This window comes from Rattus norvegicus, chromosome 6, assembly GCF_021556685.1.
Source record: "Rattus norvegicus strain SHRSP/BbbUtx chromosome 6, alternate assembly SHRSP_T2T, whole genome shotgun sequence".
NCBI lineage: Eukaryota > Metazoa > Chordata > Mammalia > Rodentia > Muridae > Rattus > Rattus norvegicus.
In genome coordinates, this window is record NC_141539.1 from 106,422,279 (window position 1) to 106,445,000 (window position 22,722).

At 47.6% G+C, this 22,722-nt stretch overlaps 2 protein-coding genes and 1 long non-coding RNA gene across 13 annotated transcripts in view; 2 read left to right on the plus strand and 1 right to left on the minus strand.

Moving 5' to 3' along the window:
* Slc39a9 (solute carrier family 39, member 9) overlaps nucleotides 1-5,076 on the plus strand; it is a 38,916-nt gene extending 33,840 nt beyond the window's left edge. For 3 of the 8 annotated variants that reach the window (NM_001399670.1, NM_001399666.1, NM_001399665.1), the window contains 1 exon segment: nucleotides 1,305-5,076. In NM_001399670.1, the coding sequence (NP_001386599.1) occupies nucleotides 1,305-1,312 (8 nt within the window). In that variant the 3' untranslated portion in view covers nucleotides 1,313-5,076. 8 annotated transcript variants of the gene reach the window in all.
* The window catches only part of LOC134479447 (uncharacterized), a 45,009-nt gene extending 29,889 nt beyond the window's left edge, over nucleotides 1-15,120 (minus strand). The window contains exons 1-3 of one of the 4 annotated variants that reach the window (XR_015623175.1): nucleotides 14,795-15,120; nucleotides 14,105-14,387; nucleotides 6,541-7,391 (exon numbers count right to left, since the gene is read on the minus strand). This is a non-coding gene — a long non-coding RNA (uncharacterized LOC134479447). Of the gene's footprint in view, nucleotides 1-6,540; nucleotides 7,661-14,104; nucleotides 14,388-14,794 lie in introns of those variants that run through there. The other 3 variants (XR_015623176.1, XR_015623173.1, XR_015623174.1) reach the window with 3 other exon arrangements.
* Nucleotides 15,121-15,303: 183 nt separating this feature from the next.
* Plekhd1 (pleckstrin homology and coiled-coil domain containing D1) overlaps nucleotides 15,304-22,722 on the plus strand; it is a 30,969-nt gene continuing 23,550 nt past the window's right edge. Inside the window, 1 exon segment of the mRNA NM_001127566.1 lies at nucleotides 15,304-15,654. Coding sequence (NP_001121038.1) covers nucleotides 15,506-15,654 — 149 coding nt within the window. The 5' untranslated portion in view covers nucleotides 15,304-15,505.

Below are 22,722 nucleotides of genomic sequence, written 5' to 3' on the forward strand. Positions count from 1 at the left end.
CTTGTCTCATTTAAAAAACTAAAAAAGAAGGAAAGGGAAAGATTTAAGAAAGTATATATGAATGATGAGATGGTTAACAATTGGTTAGATTCTGTTGATCTCGAGTCTAACAGATGAGTCTTACACAGGACCTTTCACCTTAAGAGCAATGGGTAGCTCTTTACAGGCTAGCCCCCATGCACACCTGCTTTTGAGGATGAGGATTAAGCCCAGGGCCTTGCACATGCTGGGCAAATACTCTGCCACCTCCTCACCCCTGATAGTTCCTTTTAAAATCACATGACGCCATCACCTCACTGACCGCTGTGCTTTAGAACTTTTTGTGGAGAAAGCTCCTGATGATTCTGGAAGCGTGGAGTGATAGCCTGTGTCTGGGGCAGGTTCATGAGGTTTTAACCAGGTGCCTTGGCCCAAAGGTCTACTCTTTAATAGAAAGGCTGTGACTAACTGTATAAAATTAGTAAATGGTGACAGGCACGACGGCACACTGTAATCCTAGCACTCAGGAGGCCAAGGCAGGAGAGTCCAGAGTTCAAGCCTAGCCCAGGTTATACCATGAGACCTTGTCTTAAATAAACAAAACCCAGATTAGTGAATGAAATGTATTTTAGTGCTATGAAGGTAGCTATTGCATCTTTTTTGTCTGTCTGTTTGTTTTGGGGGTTTTTTGTTTTTGTTTTGTTTTGTTTTGAGACAGGGTCTTGCTGTGTAGTCCCAACTGTCCTGGAATTCACAATGTAGATCAGGTTGGCCTCAAACTTTGAGGTGCCTGCCTCTGTTCATCTTGGCCAGTCTGTGTCTCAAGCAGCTGGCTTGCTAACACAGAGGGCGCTCCCTAAATAATAGAAGAAGTGAACGGATGCTAAAATGTCGAGGTTCCATCTCGGACGCAGGTGAAACCTTCTAGGCAGTGCTTGGAAGCTGCTTTGAAAAGCGACTCTAGGTACTAAAGCTTTCGTTTCAAAATGTGAGGGTAAACTTAAATGTTCTCCTTGCAAATCATGAACATTTGAAGTAATAAATATGTTAATTAGCTGATTTTATTATATCCTTAAACCATAGTATCTGTATAATAAACATTGTGAATTTCAAATAAATTTTTAAGCTGTGATTATATGTGTCACTGGTGTTCTTAAACCTTTAGTTAAGATCTCCCCATAAATGACAGAATTTCCAATCTCAAGACGTTTCCATGTACCAAGAAGCACTGGTTATACATATTCAGATTTAATTGGGACATCTTCCTGTCTCTAACTTCGATGTGACTTGTTTGAATTCTAATTTTAATCTCTTCTAATTCACAGAGCAGTAAAGAAGCCCTTTCAGAGGTCAATGCCACTGGAGTGGCCATGCTTTTCTCTGCCGGGACATTTCTTTACGTTGCCACCGTCCATGTCCTCCCTGAGGTGGGTGGAATGGGGCACAGCCACAGACCTGACACCACTGGAGGGAGAGGCCTCAGCCGCCTTGAGGTGGCAGCCCTGGTTCTGGGTTGCCTCATACCACTCATCCTCTCAATAGGACACCAGCACTAACCAGTCAGGTTCCAGCCTCAGTCCACGGCCATTGCCATCGGGGAAGAACTAGCGTGTGACGCTCCTCACTTCCTCAGTGTCTTGTCTCACCTTGCCCATCTCCACCCCTGTTCCTAGAGTCCAAGGGAGATGAGAGTCAATCGTGGAAAGTGGGACAGCATATAGCAGGAACATCAGAATTAGACAGACTTTGTGTTGTCTTTTAAAGGGACTTTGATGTATTGAGTTTTGATGTTTCTCTTAACCCTATTCTCAGGGAAGATGGAATTTAGTTTTAAAGAAAAGTGGAGAACTTCATACAATGAAATAGTAATTATGAAACTTCAGTGTTCTGTAATTAAGCTAAAGTTTTTTCCCTTAGTATAGAGGCTCTGCCACTTTACCCATTGGTTTTAACATGGTTCTCACCATGTAAGACTGGTGCTTTAGCATCTGTGCCACAGCCTTGAGAGAAGGCGGGAACACCCATCCCTTAGATGCTAAAGATGATGGCAACTAATTTGAGGTTAGAATAAGGAAAATAAGAGCAGGAGAAAAAAGCTGAACTGAACCCAAAAGAAACATCCACTGAAAGGGGTGTCTAGAGTCATCAACAGCTCCTTTGCACGTGCCTCCCTAAATAGAGCCTGCCCTTCCTTCCAGTAGAGCAATGGAGGTGGGACTGGCTTTTGAAGAGGGGTCTGTTATCATATAGCATTTTTTTAAAAAGTATCTTTTGCAGAATACTTGTCTGTAGCACACTCTTAGTAGCCAGATTCTGTTCAGGCACAGGATTTCTGTCAAGAACAGTCTGATCACAGTGAAATTAAGGGATGTTAAATTTTCCAGGAATTTGGATAGTTACTGATATCTTGTAGTAACCTTTTTAAAAAGTAACACTATTACAAAGTATGTTGTCCTTTTCTTCCAGTCAGTGGTTCTCAACCCTCTGAACACTGCAATCCTTTAATACAGTTCCTCATGTTGTGGTGCCCTCCCAACCATAAAATTATTTTGTTGCTACTTCATAACTGTAATTTTACTACTGTTATGATCTGTAATGTAAATGTCTGATACAGGCTATCTGATATGCCACCTTTGTGGGCATCGAGACTTACAGGTTGAGAAGCGCTGTTCTAAGTATTTCTTTTAGCAGCCTCTGTCCCTCTGGCTGAGCCCTTGCCCAGAGTGGAGAGTGTTTCTGTCCACTCCGTAGCTCTTGAGCAGAAGGCGGTGGGGCTGTATCAGAAGGGAGTATCTGCTGCTGGCCTCAGTCTCCTTGAAATCATGTCTGCATCCCACTCTTCCCGTGCTCTTCCCCTCCCCAGCCTACCCCCACTGTGTACTACTACTGCTGGTGATGTCAGTCCTTGTGTGAGGTGAATTCTCACCACTTCTTGAACCATGAAGACAGCACTGTTTCTTCTTCATTTCCTTCACCTAAGTTACCTTTGTGCCCAATACAACTTTTTTACACCCTCAAAAATGTCACCTCCTCATGAGAGTTGACACAGTCACTAGTACTCTGATAATTTAAGAAATTGAGACAGCAAAAGTATTCAACAAAGGTAATTCTTCCATGTTTGCCAAAATCTGAATAAATCCTAGTCAGATAAATGTATAATACTGTATTAATTTACATTTTCTGTACCATTTCAGAAACACTTTACATAAACAGGGAGCCAAGGCTAGTTTTTTCAGAGCAGTGAGTGCAGTCATTGTGTTTTCTGTGACATCTGTGCCAGCATGCCTGTAGATTTTCTCTCCTGAATTGTCACTAGGTCAGCCGGCAGCTGTGGGGTTAAACTTGTGCGCCCTCTGCTGGCTATAGTGGAGAAAGCAGCAGAAATGAGACGCAGCTCTGTGTGGAGGCTGGTACCCATTGCATCCCGAGCTAAAGTGTTAATGTGTGCAGTGTGGGAGTTGGGGGTGACTCTCGTAATAGGTGACTAGGAAAGGTTTGGGCTCATCTAGTCCTTCCAAAGTACAGATGTCTTGATCTCTCTAGAGGCTCACTTTGTCGGGGTGGTCCGGGTAGAAGCAGCTTCTGTCACCTTGCTCCGTGCAGTGGTCAGACACTTGTTGTGCTGGCCAGAGCCTCTTGTTCAGCAGTGCCTTGCCAACTCACTCGAAGTTGGGCTAGAATATCATGTTGGGTAGGGCCTTGGACTCTGGCAAGGAGTGAACCATCAAACGTCCAAATCTGCCTTCCTCTCTGGGCCTCAGTAGTAGTGAGCTTTCCATGCCTGGAGCTGCTGCCTGGGGACTGAGTCCCTTCCCTGCTCTGCAGGCTCAGATAGCCATATGACTCTTAATAGGGCTCAGATGCAGGAGAGGCAGCAGGAACCAGCAGAGCCTCCATCTAGTGGGGGAGAGGTCGCTCATGCAGCAGGCAGTGCCCCGAAAGCAGCCACCTTGATCGCTTCACAACACGTTTCAGTTCTGTTTTCTTCCTCCTAACTCCCTCTGGAGGTGTGGATGCCTTAATGTGCAAACACACTTGAACACATTGGTGATACTTGAGCTGCTGCCACGATTACAAGTGGAATTATGGGCTACCAAAGAAGCAATTGATGAAAAAGCATGGGCTATCCTTCCTCATGACCAAAGCAATCTTATTTGGGATTAGAGTTCCTTTCCCCCAGAATCTAGATGCATCCCCCCTCCCCAGTTCCCAGTGTTGTCAGTCTCCGAGTCAGCAGGGCAGTGATGTCCGTTTGATTCCGCTTTCCTGTGTGTGCTATTGCCAGCTTGGTTCTTACAGGCAGACTTTCTGGCCTGAAAATGCCAACGGTTGGAATGGCACTACCCACTGAGCCAAGTCAACCTGTTCTGGGGATCTGGGTCATTAGAAGAAAGGGAGGGTCTGTTCTTTTAGAAAGGGGAAAATAGATTTGTTTAAATCAGTCTGTCACCACTGGCTGGTTTTATTTTTCAAGAATTAGAGCTAGGAGGAACATAGCAGTGACAGAGCGTGTTAAGCCTTGACCCTCATGCTAGTGAGGTTCTGAACATGGGACTGTATGTCAATAGCACAAGCCTCTAAAACACCCTTACCTTTTGGGCCAGAGCCCCAGACTACTGGGGCTCACACAGTCATCGGGCAAGAGTCCTGGAGGCAGACTTGTGTTCAGTGCAGAGTGGGACGCACCCCTGAAGAGCACTGGCTGAGATACTACACAACTCAGCCTTTTTAACTCGAGACATCGAAGTTCAGCTCGGGAGAGCTGAGGGTGGGGGCTGGTGGGAAAGGACTGGCAGACAGTAGGACTTCCTTACATGTGCTCAGCCCTCACAGAGCCAAGCACAGAGACTGGCTTTGCTCTGTCTGCCGTGTCTTCCCGAAAACTGGGACTCTAATGGTAACACCATGATTCCCCTGGTTTGGTGGCCTAAACGGTGATTTTAAATGTCTCCTTTTCTGGATTCTTTGTATACATAAACTCATTCCATGGATGGCTGCCTTATAATTTTGTGTCTTTCCACTTTAATTGTGAATGGTTTAAAAATTGCTGTTTCCGATTTGTTTTATGATATTAAATTTTTATTAGTGCATACCTTATGTGAGTGGCTCTTTACTTACACATCTGCAATATTTGTATTTGGCAACCAGACCTGATGTACAAAAAAGTTGGGTGTCAGGATGTCCCAGCTGTTAAAGGCGCCTGCTGCCATGTGTAATGGCCTGACCTGAGTCCCTGAGACCCACTTGGTTGAAAGGAGAGAATCAACTCCCATGAGCTGACTTATGACCGCCACACGTGTACTACAGTACACATGCCCCCTCCAAACAAATAAGCTTGTGATTTAAACATGGTGAGGTAGTAGGCAGTCGTAAAGGACAAAAGCAAGGTACCCCTTAGGCAGAAGAGGAGAGAGGGATGGGAAATGGGGGACCCAGGATGCTATCTGCTCCAAAAGACAAATTCAGTGATAACCACCCCCTCCTGCTGCCCATAGCAGATATGACAGTAGCTTTGCCAGAAGAGAAGCAGGCAGGTGGATCTTACACCCCTTTCCAAGGGCAGAGGTGTTGTGTGAGCATAGAGGTGCTATGATCAGTTGTGTCTGCAAAGAGACTTAAACAGAGGTGCTGACTTTTGAATTAGGCCTGAGCGGGTGACAGAAGTCTCTGCTACCCTGGGTTGCCTGAGCTGCCAGGCTTCCTTGACAAGCCACAAGCACTTTGACCCACTGCATCATCAGGGCGTGTGGAGTTCTTTATTTTTTTTTAAGTTGTATTTATTAATGACATTTATTAATTGTATTTATTTATTTATTTATTTATTTATTTATTTGGTTCTTTTTTTCGGAGCTGGGGACCGAACCCAGGGCCTTGCGCTTCCTAGGCAAGCGCTCTACCACTGAGCTAAATCCCCAACCCCAATTGTATTTATTTTTAATGGCCCGTTCATGACTTAGCACTCTTGGGACAGAAGCAGATAGACTACTATGATCTCTAGGTGGGCTATGGAGTGGAATCTGCCTCTGAAACCAAAAATGGTACCTGTAACCCTCGAACGCGGGAGATGGAAGGAGGAGAATCACAAATTCAAGGTCACCTTCACCCTGTCGTCCCAGGCCAGCCTGGTGTGCATGAGCCCCCACTCAAAAACTATTAGTGATATCAATTGCACAAAAGAACGGATTTCATTATGTTTGCGTGCATGTATTCAATGTAATTACATTCGCCCTTATTACCATCTGTTGCCCCCCTTTCCAAATAATCTGCCTTCTACTTCCAGGGTTTCTTCGTTGTGTTTTACTCTTTTTGTCAGGTCCTCATTGTAGGGTCCTCATTTGCCTGGAACTGTGAAAACCAGGCTGTAGATTCAGAGTTCACCTGGCTCTGGTATTAAAAGCATGTGCCAGGGACCGGGGCTGTGGGGCAGGTGACCTTTTTTTTAAATTGCGGACAGAGAGGGGTTGGGGATTTAGCTCAGCGGTAGAGCGCTTGCCTAGCGAGCGCAAGGCCCTGGGTTCGGTCCCCAGCTCCGAAAAAAAAGAAAAAAAAAATTGCGGACAAAGCCGGGATTAAAATGTCGCATTTGTCTTAATCTAATTGTGCGTAGCACCATGATCTCACGTTCCCCCCTTTTTCCTGCATAATTTTGTTCCGTATGACCAAATAACATACACATTCACTCCTCTCTCTCTCTCTCTCTCTCTCTCTCTCTCTCTCTCTCTCTCTCTCTCTCTCTCCACCCCCACCCCATCAATCTATTGATTGGTTTTTTGAGACAGGGTTTCTTTATGTATCCCTGACTGTCCTGGAACTCATGATAGATCAGGCTGGCCTCAAACTCACAGATCCTCCTGCCTCTGCCTCCCAAGTACAGTGCTGGGATTAAAGCCACGTGCCACCACCACCAGCTCCACACACACTTCCTTCAAGCATTCATCTGTTGATAAGTGTCTAAAGTGACTCCATAACTTGGCTGCTGTGCACAGTGCCTTAGTAAACAGGTGTGCAGGTATGCTTCAGGATGCTGAGTTTAATTCCTTCCTTTGTATACCCAGGACCGGCATAGCCAGATCATCTGGAGAATACTTTTGAGGAACCTCCATGCTGACTGACATGGTGGTTTAACAGTTTGTGTTCCCAACAACAATGTAGGCTTCCCTTTGGTCCATCTTTGCCAGAGTCTTCTGTTCTTTTGATGATGGCCTTCTGATTGGGTGAGGTAAAATCTTGGTGTTTAGACGTTATTTTCCTGATGGCCACAGACGTCAGTTTTCCACATCAAATATCTTTTCACTCATTTGTTGTCAATTTGCACGTCTTTTAAGATGTGTCTGTCCAGTTCCTTTGTTCATTCGTTGGTGGCATTGTTCTTTGGATACTATCCAGTTATTTGTATTCTGGATCTTGACCGTCTGTCGGAGGAAGAGCCAGTAGACGTTGTCTCACCTGAGGCTGTCTCTGTATTCTGGTCAGTGTTCTCCTCAACCTCAGAAACCTGCCTGCCTCTGAGTGCTGGGATTAAAGATTGCACCACTGCACCTAGCTCAGACAGTTTTGAGCTGTAGTGCAGATTGCTGCATATGGCAGTGTTCTGAGGAAGTGCATGCTACTGGACACCATTAGAGCCCCAGATGAATCTTTGGTGCCATAGGATAGATAGTGCTCAGGGTGCTCCAGATTTCTGGAAAACATCATTAAGAATACTAGCAGAGAAAGCACACTGTTTATGGTCCCTGCTACCCTGCCAAAGGGAGAGATGGGGTGCAGAGGAAAATTACAGGACCCCATTAGTGTCCCTTGCCAGGTACAGTCCTGCCTGGTCACCAGAGGGGTGACACATCACAGGGGTGACACACTACAGGGATAACACACTGTAGGCTGACAAACCACAGGGGTAACACAGTAGGGGCGATACAGGGTAGTTGGGAATTTCTGTGTCTCTTCACTCTAGTTGCTATCGGGTGATTTTTCTCTCCCCACCCCGAATTCCTGTCTCCCTAAATTCCTGACAGGAGACTAAGGAGTCCCTCATTCTGTGCTTCTCAGCAGACTCCTGCTCCCACCATTCCCCTGCAGTCTGCTCACCTTGCCTCTAACCTCCCCAGTCGTCCTGTGCTCTCTTCTCCTGAACTATAAACAAGGCCCTGCCCACTGCCCTCTCTGCATAGACTTCTATTGTTCTCGTCAAAAACCTTCATTTTTGTTTAGAACTTATTTTATATGTATGCTTTGTCTCCATGTATGTTGGTACCATATGCACTTCTGTTACTCTCAGGACAAGAGGGTTTTGGATCTCCTGGGACCAAAGTTAGGGATGGTCATGAGCCATGTCAGTGTTGGGAATCAAACCCAGGTCTCTGAAAGAGCAACAAGTGTTCTTGACCACTGAGCCATCTCTCCAGCCCATGGTTTAGGGCTCAGAACAAAAGGTATGGAGGGATAGAAAAGGCAGGCCTGGTTTATTCTAGTGTGTTGCAGCCGTTGCTCTACTCAGTACATGAGCAAGATTGGGTGCTTTTGGGGAGTTAGCCTGAGTTGACTACAGACAAATTTATGTAATACTTTGAGAACCAGAAATTAACCTTCTTTGGGACTTGCACAGCAGTCCAAGCTAATACAGTGTTGAGTGTTGGAAGACCCTCTTCCCACTTAAGACAGGATCTTACTATGTAGCCCAAGCTGGCCCTGAATTCATGATCTGCCTGCTTTAGCCTTCCAATTTTTGGGACCATAGGTATGCACCACCACACCCTGCTATAGGGCCCCCTTTTGATATACGAGCTCTAAAGGGTTTCAAAGTAATTTACCTTCAACCTTTTTATTGAGTGAGGATGGAGCTAACACTGGGGCCTAATCACTGCTATTTGGCCTGCTAAATTGGGCATTCAGTTCTACATGAGGAACCAACCCACTGGCTCTCGCTCAGGGATGTTTTGGTTGAGACTATAACAATAAATGACTGATAGGTTTACTAGCCAAACTCAGCATACCTGGCCACACCCAAAATAAAATATCCATGTTCTTAGAAGCTAAATTAAAATGTGTATTTTCATCCACATGGTACCCTCAAGGGACATCATCATAAGCATTTCTGAGAATGCTGCTCTGGTGTTGCCCTGGGGTTCCAAAAGCCCATATTAGTGTTGGGAAGTGGCAGCCCAGTGGGGCATGAGGTGCTCCAGCTACCCCTGAAATGTCTGCGCTGGCCTCCTCGGGTCAGAGCACCCGTGGGTGGTTGGGGCAGCAGACCGACTGACCGTGAGAACAGGCTCATCTGACAGACTAGTGCAAGGGAGCCAAGGTAGGGGCTTTCTAATGGGGTAGCAGAGTGGCTTCAGGTGAGCATCCCCCTGGGGGGCGGGGCCTGTGGAAACCCTCATCACCTAGTCAAGGCAGCCTGTCTGTGGTGTGTGAACCCCACTTTACCTCCTGCAATGCTTAGCTCTAACGTCAACCTGACACAGCTAGAATCATCTGGGAAAAAAGTCTCAGTGAGGAATTATCCAGATGAAGTTGGCCTACTGTAGGGGTTCCTGTGGAAGGCTGACCCGACTGTTAAATGGTGGTAGATGGTACATGGACTGGGCTCTGTCTGACCTGTGTGAGTAAAAAAACTATCGAGTACTAAGCGAGCAAGCAATTATGCTCTCTGCTCTTGGTCGTGGATGTGACGTGATTGGCCCCTTGAGTTCCTGCCTTGACTTACCCAAAATGGACTGTAATTTGGAATTATAAGAGAAATCACCACCACCACCACCACCACCCTCCCATGTTGCTTTTTGTTAATGTATTTTACCACACGACAACAGGAATGAAACTAGAACGAAGCATCTCTCCATGGTTACTCTGGAGGCAGCCATGCCTTGTTCCAGACAGAAAGTCCAGTCACAGAAGGAATAGAACACTCCAGGGGAGTGACATGGGGAAAGGCATTACCAATGTCATTTAACCTGAGTCTGAGCAGGACCAGGAAGGGAGGAGGACAACATTCTAGACCGAGGGAAGGGCAAGTGGAGAAAAGATACAAATGGGTATGACAGCCTTCCAGAACATCAGAACTGGCGTGGCTACTCTGTTGGGGAAGAGTTAGAAGGTGGGGTGTGTGTGAAGAGGGCAGGCCACAGGTATTAGAGCAGAAGGTCAGGAGATGGGGACCAGGTCAAAGCAGTGGTGACCAGCAGAAGATATGATGCCAACAGGTATGGTTGGCTTCAGGCTTTTAGATCAGAGATGATCTTCAGGCTTTTGAGATGAGAGACAGCCAGTAAGCCTGGACTGTGGATGACCCTAATGTGCGAGAGAATTCAAGTGGGAAATGCATGTGTCTAGCAGGGCTTAGAGGGTAAGAAAGCTGAGGGTGTCGAGCATCCTCTCACAACTAATGTCTAGGCAAAGCCAGGGCCTAATGCTCCAAATTTGGCCTTGAACGGTGGCTTCCAGAGCCATCTGCAGGCATTCTGCAGGTTCCATTTTAGAGAGGAGAGGAAGCCAATTGCCAGAGACATTGGTCTCCATTTGGCCGGTCAACAAAAACAGAAAACCACAGCACCTGACCAGGAGCTGACCAAAGATGCACCTATGAAGTGAGCATTTACTGAGTGCCTACTGCATGTCCTGTCCCTGCCCCGAAGTAGCTCAGATCCAGAAAAGCAGCAAACACAGAAGAGAAACTCCAAACCGAGCAGACAGCCTGCTGGAATAGAAGATTAGGCAAAGATTCACTGTCGCCATAGGCACCTGGAGCTGCTACCTCAGCCTTGTGTAGTGGGAAGGTCTAGATTCAGAACAAATCAAGATATCCAATTGGCTGCCGGTCCTTACTCGGCCTGCATAGGAAAAGCCTAGCTATGTAACCTCAGTGAGACGGTGTCTCTTATGAAGCCAGGTCTGATCCTAGTTGTGATTCTCCTGCTTCGGGCTCCTGAACACAGATGACAGAAGTATTTTCTCCTGAGTGCTAAGTAACTTAAAAAGCAAATGAACAGTGCATCAGGGTCTTAGAAAACAAAAACAAGCCGAACTCCAAACCAGAAGACAGAAAATAATGAAATAGAGACTAAAAAGATAGAAAACAATGAAACAGTTCTTTTAAAATTTTTAAAAGATTATATACATGAATGTTTTGCCTGTATGTATGTACGTGTACCACATGTGTGCCTGATGCCCATGGAGGCTAAAAGAGGGAACTGGGTCCCCTGGAACTGAAGTTACAAGTGGTTGTGAGTTACTGTGTGGGTGCTGGGAACTGAACTCTTGTCCTCTGCAAGAGAGCAACAAACACTCTTAACCACTGAGCCATCTCCCCTGCCCCAAGAGTTAGTTCTTTGAAAAGACAAACAAGATTGACAACTTTTAGCCAAAGTCACAAAAAGAAAAAGAAGACCAGGGCTGGGAAATGGCTCAGTATTTAAGGGCACTGGCTATTCTTCCAGAGGGCCCAGGTTCAATCCCAATACTCACATGGCATCTCAGAACTGTCTGTAACTCCAGTTCCAGGGGATCTGACACCCTCATACAGACACATGCAGGCAAAACACCAATGCAAATGAAGGAAGGAAGGAAGGAAGGAAGGAAGGAAGGAAGGAAGGAAGGAAGGAAGGGAAAGGAAGGAAGGAAGGAAAGAAGGAAGGAAGGAAGGAAGGAAGGAAGGAAGGAAGGAGAAAAAAGAAAGGAAAATTAGAGTGGCATATACTGTTAATCCCAGCACCCTAGAGGCAGAGGCAGGAGGATTTCTGTGAGTTCAAAGTCAGTCTGGGGTCTAAGTGAAGTTCAGGTCTGGCTACACAGTGAGACATTGTCTCAAAAAAAAAAAAAAAGTTAAAACTGAAAAGCATGGGGGTAGGCATTTGGTGCTGTCCCAACAGATACCACTGGCATCCAGGATCATTAGGGAATATTTTGAAACCTGTGTTCCAAAAAGATGGAAAAATCTAGAAGAAATGGATAAATTCCTGGAGACAGATGACTCACCAAATTTAAATTAAGAGCTAGATAAACTTTCCTAATCTTGAGTTTTCTCATTGGTGCAACTAAGAATAAAGATGTTCCCCTTTGAAGCTCGTCACAATTAGCTGAATTAGGTAAGTGGCAAGCAGCACATTAGGAACAACAGCTCTACATCTAACCGGGAGGTTGGGGAGCAACTTGAGGAAGCCTAGGTTTCCACCCTGGTCTCATTTGATTGCTAAGACTGAGCAATCCTGGCCAAACGTGGCAGTATAGACCTGTAAATACAGCCCTCCAGAAGCGGAGGCAGGAGGATGACAAGTTTGAGATCAGCTCAGCTACACAGCAAGATTCTGTCACAGAGGTAGAGGTGGAGGGTGAGGGAGGGAGGGAGGGAGGGAGGGAGGGAGGGAGGGAGAGAGAGAGAGAGAGAGAGAGAGAGAGAGAGAGAGAGAGAGAGAGGGAGAGAAAGAGAATGAATAATGCTTAGGAAGCCCTGACCTTGGCCTGCAGCCCTGGTTTGTTTGTTTTCCACAGAACTCTCAGTGTGCATTAAGACTCCCAGGGAACACACAGAAATGGAAAACCTTTGCCCACGCCTAAGCTGGCATCATCAGGGCTGTTTGAGAACGACTGAAGTACCCCATTGCTCGTTTCTTACAGTTTTTCTACCCAACATCAGCTGCTGTTAGTTGAGGACTGTCCAGATGTTCTGCATGCAGATGAAATGAGCAAAAATTGTTGTTGCTTTTTGTTTCTCTGCCATTGAAGAAACTCAGCTCCGTTTCTTCCACTGCAGAATGTTTTCCAGGCGCCCCCGGGCCTGCTCAGCCCTTTCCCTTGAAGATTTTCTCGTGAATAGTTCTGTTCATGCCCTAGCTCACAAGCTCATCAATGGTGTTTCCTACAAGGCCAGAGCGGCTACTGACCTGATTGGGGAGATAATCAATTTGCTAAAAGGATATCAAGAAGGCCAGAGAGCCAGGCCTGAGGGGAAGTTTCCAGAACAATACCTCAAACCCTGCACAGGGCTACCGAGCATTAGGTGCTGCTGTCACATGCAGCCAGGTCTGACCCCTAGTGATGACCCCTGCAGCTGGCATCCTTGCTCCTGCTGTACCAGGAAGCCACAGTGACTATTGGAAGCAAGTCAGGTAGGTACCTTAGCCATCTCCTTCCCTGAAAAAGTGCATGCCTGTGCGGTTGGCTTCCTTGCATTTATGGCCTGCTCCAGGGAACACAGGACCACAGGCTGTTGGTGCAAGTTTTGTTTGTTTTATTTTTGTATCTACAAAGAACGGGATTCCTAAAGTAAGCAACGCATCTAGGCATCAAGATTATAAACTTGAGGACCTGCACAAGACCAGAGCTGTAATTCAATAGTAGAGTGGGTGCCTAGCATTCGCAAAGCTCCATGTTTAATCCTTGTAAGACCGTAGTCTTGTAGACTATAGACAAGCCGGGCAGGTAAGACGCGGCTACGACGGTGAGGTCTCCAGAGGATGTCCTTTAGGGCATTCCGATCTCTAGTAGGTGGGTTGTTCTGATGCTGCTTGTACTCAAATGCTAAATTCTGTACTCCAAGGTCTAATTGCCTCAAGACAAGATCCTCACACGCCCCAGCTTTTGTTATCTAAACCTTGTTCTCCAGGTTATGTCACTGGTTAATAAGGATACCTGCAGCCTGTAGCTGGGCCGAAGAGAGGCTGGTGACACTTTGGTTCCTCTGAGGCAGAGAAAACCCAGAGAGAGAGAGAGAGAGAGAGAGAGAGAGAGAGAGAGAGAGAGAGAGAGAGAGAGAGAGAGAGAGAGAGAGGAAGAAGAAAGCCTCGTGGGGGAGGTGGGTCATGGGGGAGCGCATGGCCCTGAGGGCTGGCCAGCTGGAGTAGGAGCAGTCCAGGGAGAACAAGGCAAATGATATCTCAGAGTTAGTGACAGGGAAGTAGACAAAATAACATAGAAGGTTGATATCTGCCCAGCTCTGATGCTCTAAGGCTTATAAAAATAGAGGTTTTGTGTCTTTTATTGGGGAACATAATGATCTAAGGTGGGGTAGAAACCCCCATGTAATAGTCATAACACAGGCCAGTTATTTCAAGACGTTAAACAAATGATGAAAACCGAGAAAAGTGATTGTGGCTTGACTGGAGAATGGTGCAGGGACTGGAAAACTCTTTACCTTGCGTTGGGTGGTGGTCACGTTGTGCATGCATTTATCAAATGAGCCCTTGAGATCCGGTATACTTAGTACACCTTAGTGTTGTTTGCTCAGGGCAAATTCATAAAGTCTGGGCAAACCAATATGGCTCTCAGATTACCCATTTGTTTGCAAGCTCTGTCGAATTTTTACTTCTCGGTTTCACACAGAGGGATCTCATATCCTGAGGGAGCGAAGTGGTTTCGCTAAGGGCACAGGTCAATCACGACTGCCTCCGGCCAGTGACTTTCCAACCTTGAAGAGTCTAGAAGGAGGAGAGAGAAGGGAGCGGCTCCTGAATGCAAACAAACCCTTCAGCTTTTAGAGTGCCTTTCCACTTAACAGAGAAGGAGGTGAGGCAGTCTCCGGGCCTGGCCATAAAGAGATGCAGTCAACAAATGTCTACACCACAGCCAGAGCGGAAGTGGACAGAGCAGGTAGCCCTGGGGAGCACAGGAGGCGCACAGATAAATCATGAACACAAACTGCCATTGACAGTTTGAGATTGACACTGAGTGCCAAATGCCAACACAGACTGCCAAGTGTCAGGAAAAGAAATCCGATCTGGTCAGGCAGACTTGTCCGCGCAAAGTGAAACCCACCTGCGGGGACAGGGACAGGGCCATGAATCTTACTGGAACCTCTTTTCGAGGCGGGTCCTTGGGCACTTACCGAAGTCTTAGCTGGCCACCGGCCTACCAACCAAGAGGTAGTAAAGTCTCCGCTTTACAGGTGAGAAAAACACGATCCAGCGGCTAGCCGAGCCATATAAAGCTTGAGTTGGAACCGCAAGCGCTGTTCCCTACCACCACACCCAGAGGCGAGCAGGTGGCAGCGGAGTGACTCCAGCCTAGCACGGAGCGCACCTGGCCAGCGCTTTGATATAGGCAGGACGGACCACAAGGAACTGGGGGAGCGTTAGGAGCCCGAGTGGAGGTGGGGAAGTGCAGTGGCCAAATCCCGGGCCGAGTGTCCGACCAGGACCCTGCAGACTCACTGAGCTAGTTCCTGCAGCCGGCGCCAGTCCTGATTGGCGCTCGCGGCCGGCCTGAGCCGCTCACCTGCCACTCCCAGCCAATCCAGGCCACCAGAATTGAGGCTGCCCGCACAGGAGGGGAGGAGGGGGTTGATGCTGCGAGCCTGCGGCGGAGCTGCCCTCCCCGCGGAGTTCCCTCCCAGCCGGCGGCGCTCCGGAGATTCGCCCCAGCGGCTGGCTAAGCTTCCCGCGCCCCTCCGCTCACCGCCCCGCTCGTCGGGATTCGCGCCCCGACGGCGTCCCCTGCTGCCCGCACTGGCCGTGCCCACTGCTTCCCACGGCCCTCCCTATCCCTTCCAATCCCACGAAGGGAGTGGGTCCTGCCGGGGCAGAGTCTTCTAGACACGATGTTCACATCTAAGTCCAACTCCGTGTCGCCATCGCCGTCCCTGGAGCAGGCCGACGCGGACGCGCTGGACATCAGCACCAAAGTGCAGCTCTATGGGGTTCTGTGGAAGCGGCCGTTCGGGAGATCGTCGGCCAAGTGGTCCCGGCGGTGAGTTTTGTCCCCGCGTCCAGACCTCCCCTACCCACCTTGGGCAGGACCCCTCCTGCTCCTCTAGTCACCGCCCTGCCTCAAGCCTTCTGCTGTGACCTTGACCTGCCCAGTCTGTTTCTCTCTATGCTGTTCCCCACCAAAAGATGCGACTTTAATTGGTCGCGGGAGCTAGAATGGAATCACCGGCGGGTAGATGCCAGGAATTCTCTGTGGAATGAACTGAGTCCCGAGTCCCAAGTGGCGAGGCTGTATGTGGGCTAGAGATTGAGGTTGAGTTGGGCCAGTCTGAAGAAGGAGAAATCCCATCCCAACCAGAGATTCTCCAGAGACCTCCACAGCCAATTCCATCTTTCGTCGAGGCTTTAAGTGGGCTGGGAAATGGGTACCTCTCTCCTTTATCCATTCATGCATCCTCACATGCTCTTAAGCAAGCCAGACCACTGCCGTTCTGAAGTACTCAAGAGAGAGGACCACAAACCTTCTCTAAGGAGTTGTGTTGGAAACCCCTCCAACTGTGCCTTGCCATGACTGAAGTTGGAGTGGGAGAGAGGATATATTGGTCCTGTATATTGATGTTTGGGGAGGTGTTGGGGAGACAGAACAACCCTGGCCCTGTTCTCAGCAGCAGGCTCTCTGCCTCAACTCCAAATGAAAGCCCAGATGCCAACGGGGCTTCCCCCCCCCCCCCCGCCCGACCCCACTCCCGGAGCTGAGGACCGAACCCAGGGCCTTGCGCTTGCTAGGGCTCTACCACTGAGCTAAACCTGAGCTAAATCCCCAACCCTCACCAACGGGGCTTTCTATGGCCATGACAAGTGTTGGGAGAAGGGGCACTCCCAGACCCGGACTTGCAGGAGCCCCAGAAAGCTGTCTGCAAGTGCAATCGGCCATTTTCTGCACAGCTTTCATCTTCGAGTCAACAAAGATTTCCTGCGGTGTCTAGAAGACTCAGACTTTGTCCTGGTCCCTCCCTGGAGGGTATGAACGTTCTTGGAAGCGTGGCCCCTTCTCCCTCCCACACCACGAGTCTGAATGCCTCTGATGTTTTTCAGGGCTTCAGGTCACGGGCATGTGGTAGTGGTTAGTTCTGATGTTCAATTCTGATGAATAATTTAACATTCCTGTAAGACCTAAGGACGAATGGAGGTGTGGTTGGGATTTCACGTTTTACAGAGCCGATTTCATACACTTTTATTACTTCTGCCTGATTTCTCTCGGGGACTTAATGGGATTCAGGCTCCCTTGAGTGCTTCCCAAGTTGAGTTTTTCTCTGATGCTTTAAGTGAAGGTTCTGAGCAGTGTGAAGGTTATATGAGAGGCTCACAGGGCTGAACTGTCTGGACTGCAACCACTGATGGCCAATAGCATCATGTATCTGCCACAGCACTTGAGTGTGTGTGGGGTGGGGGGTGGGGTGCGGAGGTGGGGGAGGGACTATTGTAGACTCCCTGTAGAATATCCTGAGCACTACTGCAGACAGCCATCTCTCTCCATTGGGTCTGATTCTGTCCCAGGTTCTCCTGAGTCGTCATTTAAGACTAGCCTTTCAGGCATCTTCACCCGATTGTATCCAGTATGTGGTAGGAGCCTTGGACCCATCAGGCTGAGTCTCCTGGCTCCCTTTTCCACTGTAGGTGTGTGTGGTGGGGTAGGGGAAGTTGCGGGGGACCTGGCTCCTACATACATATACAGTTAATTTGGGGCTGATAGCCCAGGACACTTGGAGTTCAGACCCTAAGTCTCACACAGCTGCTCAAAAACAAACCAGTCAGTCTAAGTCAAAACAGGAAGTCCAGGGCCAAGTTAGCTCTGTGTCCCTTGAAAGAGGCCAGGCCGTCACCTCTGTCTCATTCCTTGCCCAAGAGCTCCCTGTGCAGACAGACTCTCCCTCCTCAGAGTCTCAGAAAACATCCTACCTGCCAACTCTAGGTCTTTGTTCATGGCCCCTCCTCTGAAAGAACACCTCCCCGTCCTCCACCCCAACACACGATTTTCCCTTGAGTCAGCAACAGTCAGTCAGAAAATCAGAGGGTGCAGAAGAGTGGAGTTGAAGCTCAGCCAGCCTCCTCTTGCTGCCCCATAGGGCCTCTGGGTTCCACTTTCCCATTTGTGAAGCGAAGTCTCTGGACCTCAGATAATTAGTGGCCACAGGAAGGCTTGGGACAGGACAGTCGATACCAGCCACTGCAGAGGCTTGCCATTAGAGAAATCGATGCCCTAGTGGGCAACTGAGGGGAAGAGGCCTGGAAAGGCTCCATGCTGCATAAATAACCACTGGGCAGGATGGAACTGGCTGTGGCTGGCTGAGTTCTTTAAAACTCTTCTCCTCTGGTCTGTCATAGTGGAAGCTTTCAGTACCCCACCACCTCTACCCAAAAAGCAGTAGGAAGATGCTCTCATATTGTTAGCTTACTTTCCTGTGGGCAAAGGGAGGGGAGAGAATCAAAAGTATTCATGAACAGTGAAAAGAGAATCTTGAGAGGGGTCTAGAGGGTAAATTGACCTTCTCTTCCTCTTGGGGTAACATAAACACAGATACAAAGACCTGAGTCCTCTGAACAGGAGGAGGGGATGGGGGATGCTCTTGGCTTCAGCCAGGATCAGCAAGAGGGAGATGGCTTTCTGAGACCTTCTGAGGCCACCATGAAGCCATCCAGGACTCAACTCACTATCCTTGCTTGGATCCCATAGCCTACACCATGGATAGGTCCCCACTGCCCTTTTGAGAGTGAGGTAACTTCAGCTCCAAGATCAAATGCCACAGACATCTACATCCTGCATCTTATCCTCACTAATCCCCAGGAGGTATCCTCCTGTCAGGTGCTGTATAATTTAGGGGGAAGTTGGCCCACTCCTCAGACTCACTGCCCCAGGCCCAGCCTTCTCCACTGCTACATACCTTCAATCCCACACACATGGTCTTTGTGGGCAGAACAAGCTACACATACAGGAAACTGTGGCAACATGGAGGCTGAGGGGGGTGTCATGGAAGGGTGAGCTCCTTCAGGCAGATTCTGCTCTGTTTTCTGAAGCCTGTTTCATTAGACACTGATTTCAGTTTTTGTGTGTTGATTTTAGATTTTGTTTACTTAAAATTTACATCTGTGTGTGTGTGTGCCTGCTTGTTTCTATGGATACCACGTGTCTTAGTCAGGGTTTCACTGCTGTGAAGAGGCACCATGACTAAAGCAAGTCTTTGAAAGAACAACGTTTAATTAAGGCTGGCTTACAGGTTCAGAGGTTCAATCCATTATCATCAAGGTGGGAACATGGCAGCGTTCAAGCAGGCATAGTGCAGGAGGAGCTGAGAGTTCTACATCTTCATCTGAAGGCTGCTAGTGGAAGACTGACTTCAAAGCAGTTAGGATAGTGTCTTAAAGCCCACACCTACAGTGACACACCTACTCCAACAAGGCCACACCTCCTAGTAGTGCCACTTACTGGGCCAAGCATATATAAACCACCACATTCCACTCCCTGGCCCCCGTAGGCTTGTTCAAACACATGAGTCTCTGGGGACCATACCTAAACATAGCATAATAAAAAGTATATTTAGTCCAACTTCTAAAGTCCCCATAGTCTATAAGTCTCCACAATGTTAAAAGTCCAAAATTCAAAGTCTCTTCTGAGATTTATCCAATCACTTAACTTATCCAATTCCCAAAGCCAGACAGGAAACCAGTTGGGCAAACTCCAAACTCTGCATCTCCATGTCTGACGTCAAAGTGGTCTTCAGATCTCCAGCTCCTTTTTCATCTTTGTTGACTGCAACAAACTTCTTTCTCCTGGGCTGGTTCCACTCCTATTAGGAGCTTTCCTCAGCAGATAGCCCACAGCTCTGGCATTTTGAAAATCTTGGGTCTCCAAGGTAGCTTCAGTGTTACGGCTTCCTGTTTCAATGTATAGGATCCACACATGATCTTCTGGGCTCTTCCAAAGGGCTGGCATCACTTCTCCAGCTCTGCCCTCTGTAGCACTCTAAGCTCAGGCAGATCTACTCCACTGCCAAAGCTGTTCTTGGTGATCATCCCATGATACTGGCATCTCCAGCGCTAGGGTCTTCCACTGCAACTAGGCTTCACCAATAGCCTCTCATAGGCTCTTTTCATGGTGCCAAGCCTCAAAATTCTTTGCATGATCCCTTGTTCTGGGCCATCAATTGTGCCTGAGGCTGCACTTTCACCAATGGCCTTCCATGGCCTCTCACAGTGCCAAGCCTCAGCTGTTCTCCATGACCCTTTCAGGCCTTCAAAACCAGTACCACCTGGATGACTCTTACACATTATCAAATACAGCTGCAGCACAAGGTAGAACTTTGACTATCTCTGGAGTACAACTTCTTTGTGCTCTCAAAAACACTTCCCAGATTTCACCTCAGTGACGCTGCTCTCTTCTTAATCACCACTAATTTCTTAGCTCCAGCTGACCAGCACCAATTGTACCAGTAATCCCTTCTATTTTAGAAAGTCAGAGCCACGTGGCCAAAGCTACCAAGTTCTGCTCCTTGCTGGGGCTGGAACATGGCCCCCTTGTTCTATTTTACATTATCACTGGCTTTCTGTTTTCCAACTCCTTCAGTGCCTAAGCTTGACTGTCCTGGAACTTGTTCTGTAGGATGACTTTGAACTCAGAGATCCACATGCCTGTCTTCTAAACACTGGGATTAAAGGTGTGGTCCACCAAGCCTGGATTTAAGTTTTTCTTCACCTAGAAAGTGCTTAAGGCTAGCCTTGAACTCAGAGATCTGCTTGTCTTTGCCTTCTAGTATTAAAGGCTTGTACTACTATGCCTGGACCTAAACTTAGCTGGGTGGTACTTGCCCCAAGGTCACTACTCCCTTAATTCAATTTAATATCCTTGAACACAGGATTCTCCATTTCACTTCCAGCTTCCCCTTTAATGCTCAAATATATTTCATATTTTTCCTTTCTCAGCTTGTTTAAAATGTTCTTCATGAGACTTAACCGGAGAACAAAGTCTATGATGGGTGTTTCTGAGACTTCCTTTATCAGTGTAATTAATCTGAGTCTCTTCACCTTAGCCTCAGGAAGACTCTTCAGACAAGGGTAAAAATTAGCCATATTCTTCACCAAAATACCACAAAACAGTCTCTAAGCCATGTACTGAAATTCTTCTCCACTGAAACCTCTTGGGCCAGGTCTGCACAGTTCAAATCACTCACAGCAACAAAGTCTTCCATATTCCTTCTAGGATAGTTCATTAAGCCCCATTTAAACCATTTCAATATTTTCCAAAACCAAAGTCCCCAAATACACATTCTTTTGAACAAAAGCATGATCAAGCCTATCACAGCAATATCCCACTCCTGGTACCAACTTCTATCTTAGTTAGGGTTTTACTGCTGTGAAGAGACACCATGACTAAAGCAAGTCTTATAAAAGACAACAACATTTAATTGGGGCTGCTTACAGGTTCAGAGGTTCAGTCCATTATCATCAAGGTGGGAACATGGCAGCATCCAGGCAGGCATGGTACAAGGCAGAGCTGAGAGTTCTACATCTTCATCTGAAGGCTGGTAGCAGAATACTGGGTTCCAAGCAGTTAGGACTAGGGTACCTACTCTAAGAAGGCCACACTCCCTGATGGTGCCACTTACTGGGCAAAGCATATACAAACCATCACACCATGTGCATGCAATGCCACTTTTGGTCCAAACTTATGCATGTTCCTGAGACCTTCCCCGCCTCTCTCTGAACTCACCCATCATACCTCCTCCTTTCTGCCCTCCAGGATGTTCCCAGCTTCTAATTTCTCTCCCCCACCCCATCTACTCCCACAAACATCGAAGATCTCAGTAGACTGGCCTAGCTGCTGGTGGTATTAGCTCTGTTGTTTTTCTTAAGATTTTACTTAATTTTATTTTGTGCATATTGGTGTTCTGCCTGTACATCATGTACATGCAGTGCTTGTGGAGGCCACAGTGGGAATTAGATCTCCTAGAACTAGAATTACAGATAATTATGAGCTGATATGTAGGTGCTGGGAACTGAACCTGGTCCTATGGGAGAGTAGCCATCACTCCTAACCACTGAGCAATCCTCCCAGCCCCTGGCTGGTCCTTCTTTAACAAGATCTGTTTGGTGTACACTGCATCTGTGTTCTGAACAACATTTTCCTCTGCCTCCACTAGATATCTCATGAGACCAGTGTTAACCACTAAGCTCTGGGTTAAGCTCTTATGTTCAAGAGCACAGGGTGTAGGGAAGCCACAATATCATGTTAGGTGACACCTATGCCTATCCTGTCACTCAAGCTAAAACCCTGGCCACAGTGTCATGAAACTTAGGCTGCCCTGCCCTGGTCTAACTATTCAGCATGCTTTGCTGATTTTAGCCTTATGATAACTCTGGTTCACCCTTTGTCTGGCTGTGACCTCCTCACAAGGCCACCTCTCTAATTCTAAGACCTCCCAGTACTTGTTTGATATCTCTGCAGGGTGTGGGGTAGGGGAGGGGAAGGCTGCCTGCTCTCGGGCCCTACTCACAAACTTGTGCTTTCTCCTGTCCTCCCCCCATACCGTGGCCACATAGCCAGGGTTAGCAAATAACTTATCTGCACATAACACCAGGGATATTTTGATAACCTCGAGCACACTGTTCTGTACATATGTCCTTCTCTGTCTAGAAAACATTTCTTCCTCCTCTACTGCCTCCCAACTTCTTAAGACATTTCTTATTCTTTAGAAGCCCAGATCACGAGGCTGGAGAGGTGGCTCAGTGGTTAAGAGCACTGGCTGCTCTTCCAGAGGTTCTGAGTTCAATTCCCAGCAACCATATGGTGGCTCACATATGGGATCTGATGCCCTCTTCTGGTGTGTCTGAAGACAGCTACCTTGTACTCACATTAAATAAATAAATAAATCTAAAAAAAAAAACCCACAAAAAACAAACAAAAAACCCTGATCACTTGGGACCTCCTCTCAGACCTTGGTTAGGCCCTAAGCCATTCATCCTGTTGGAGGCCATGCTTCTGTTCCTCACACAACCGTCCCCCTGTTGCTATATGTCCTGGTTATCTATCTATCTATCTATCTATCTATCTATC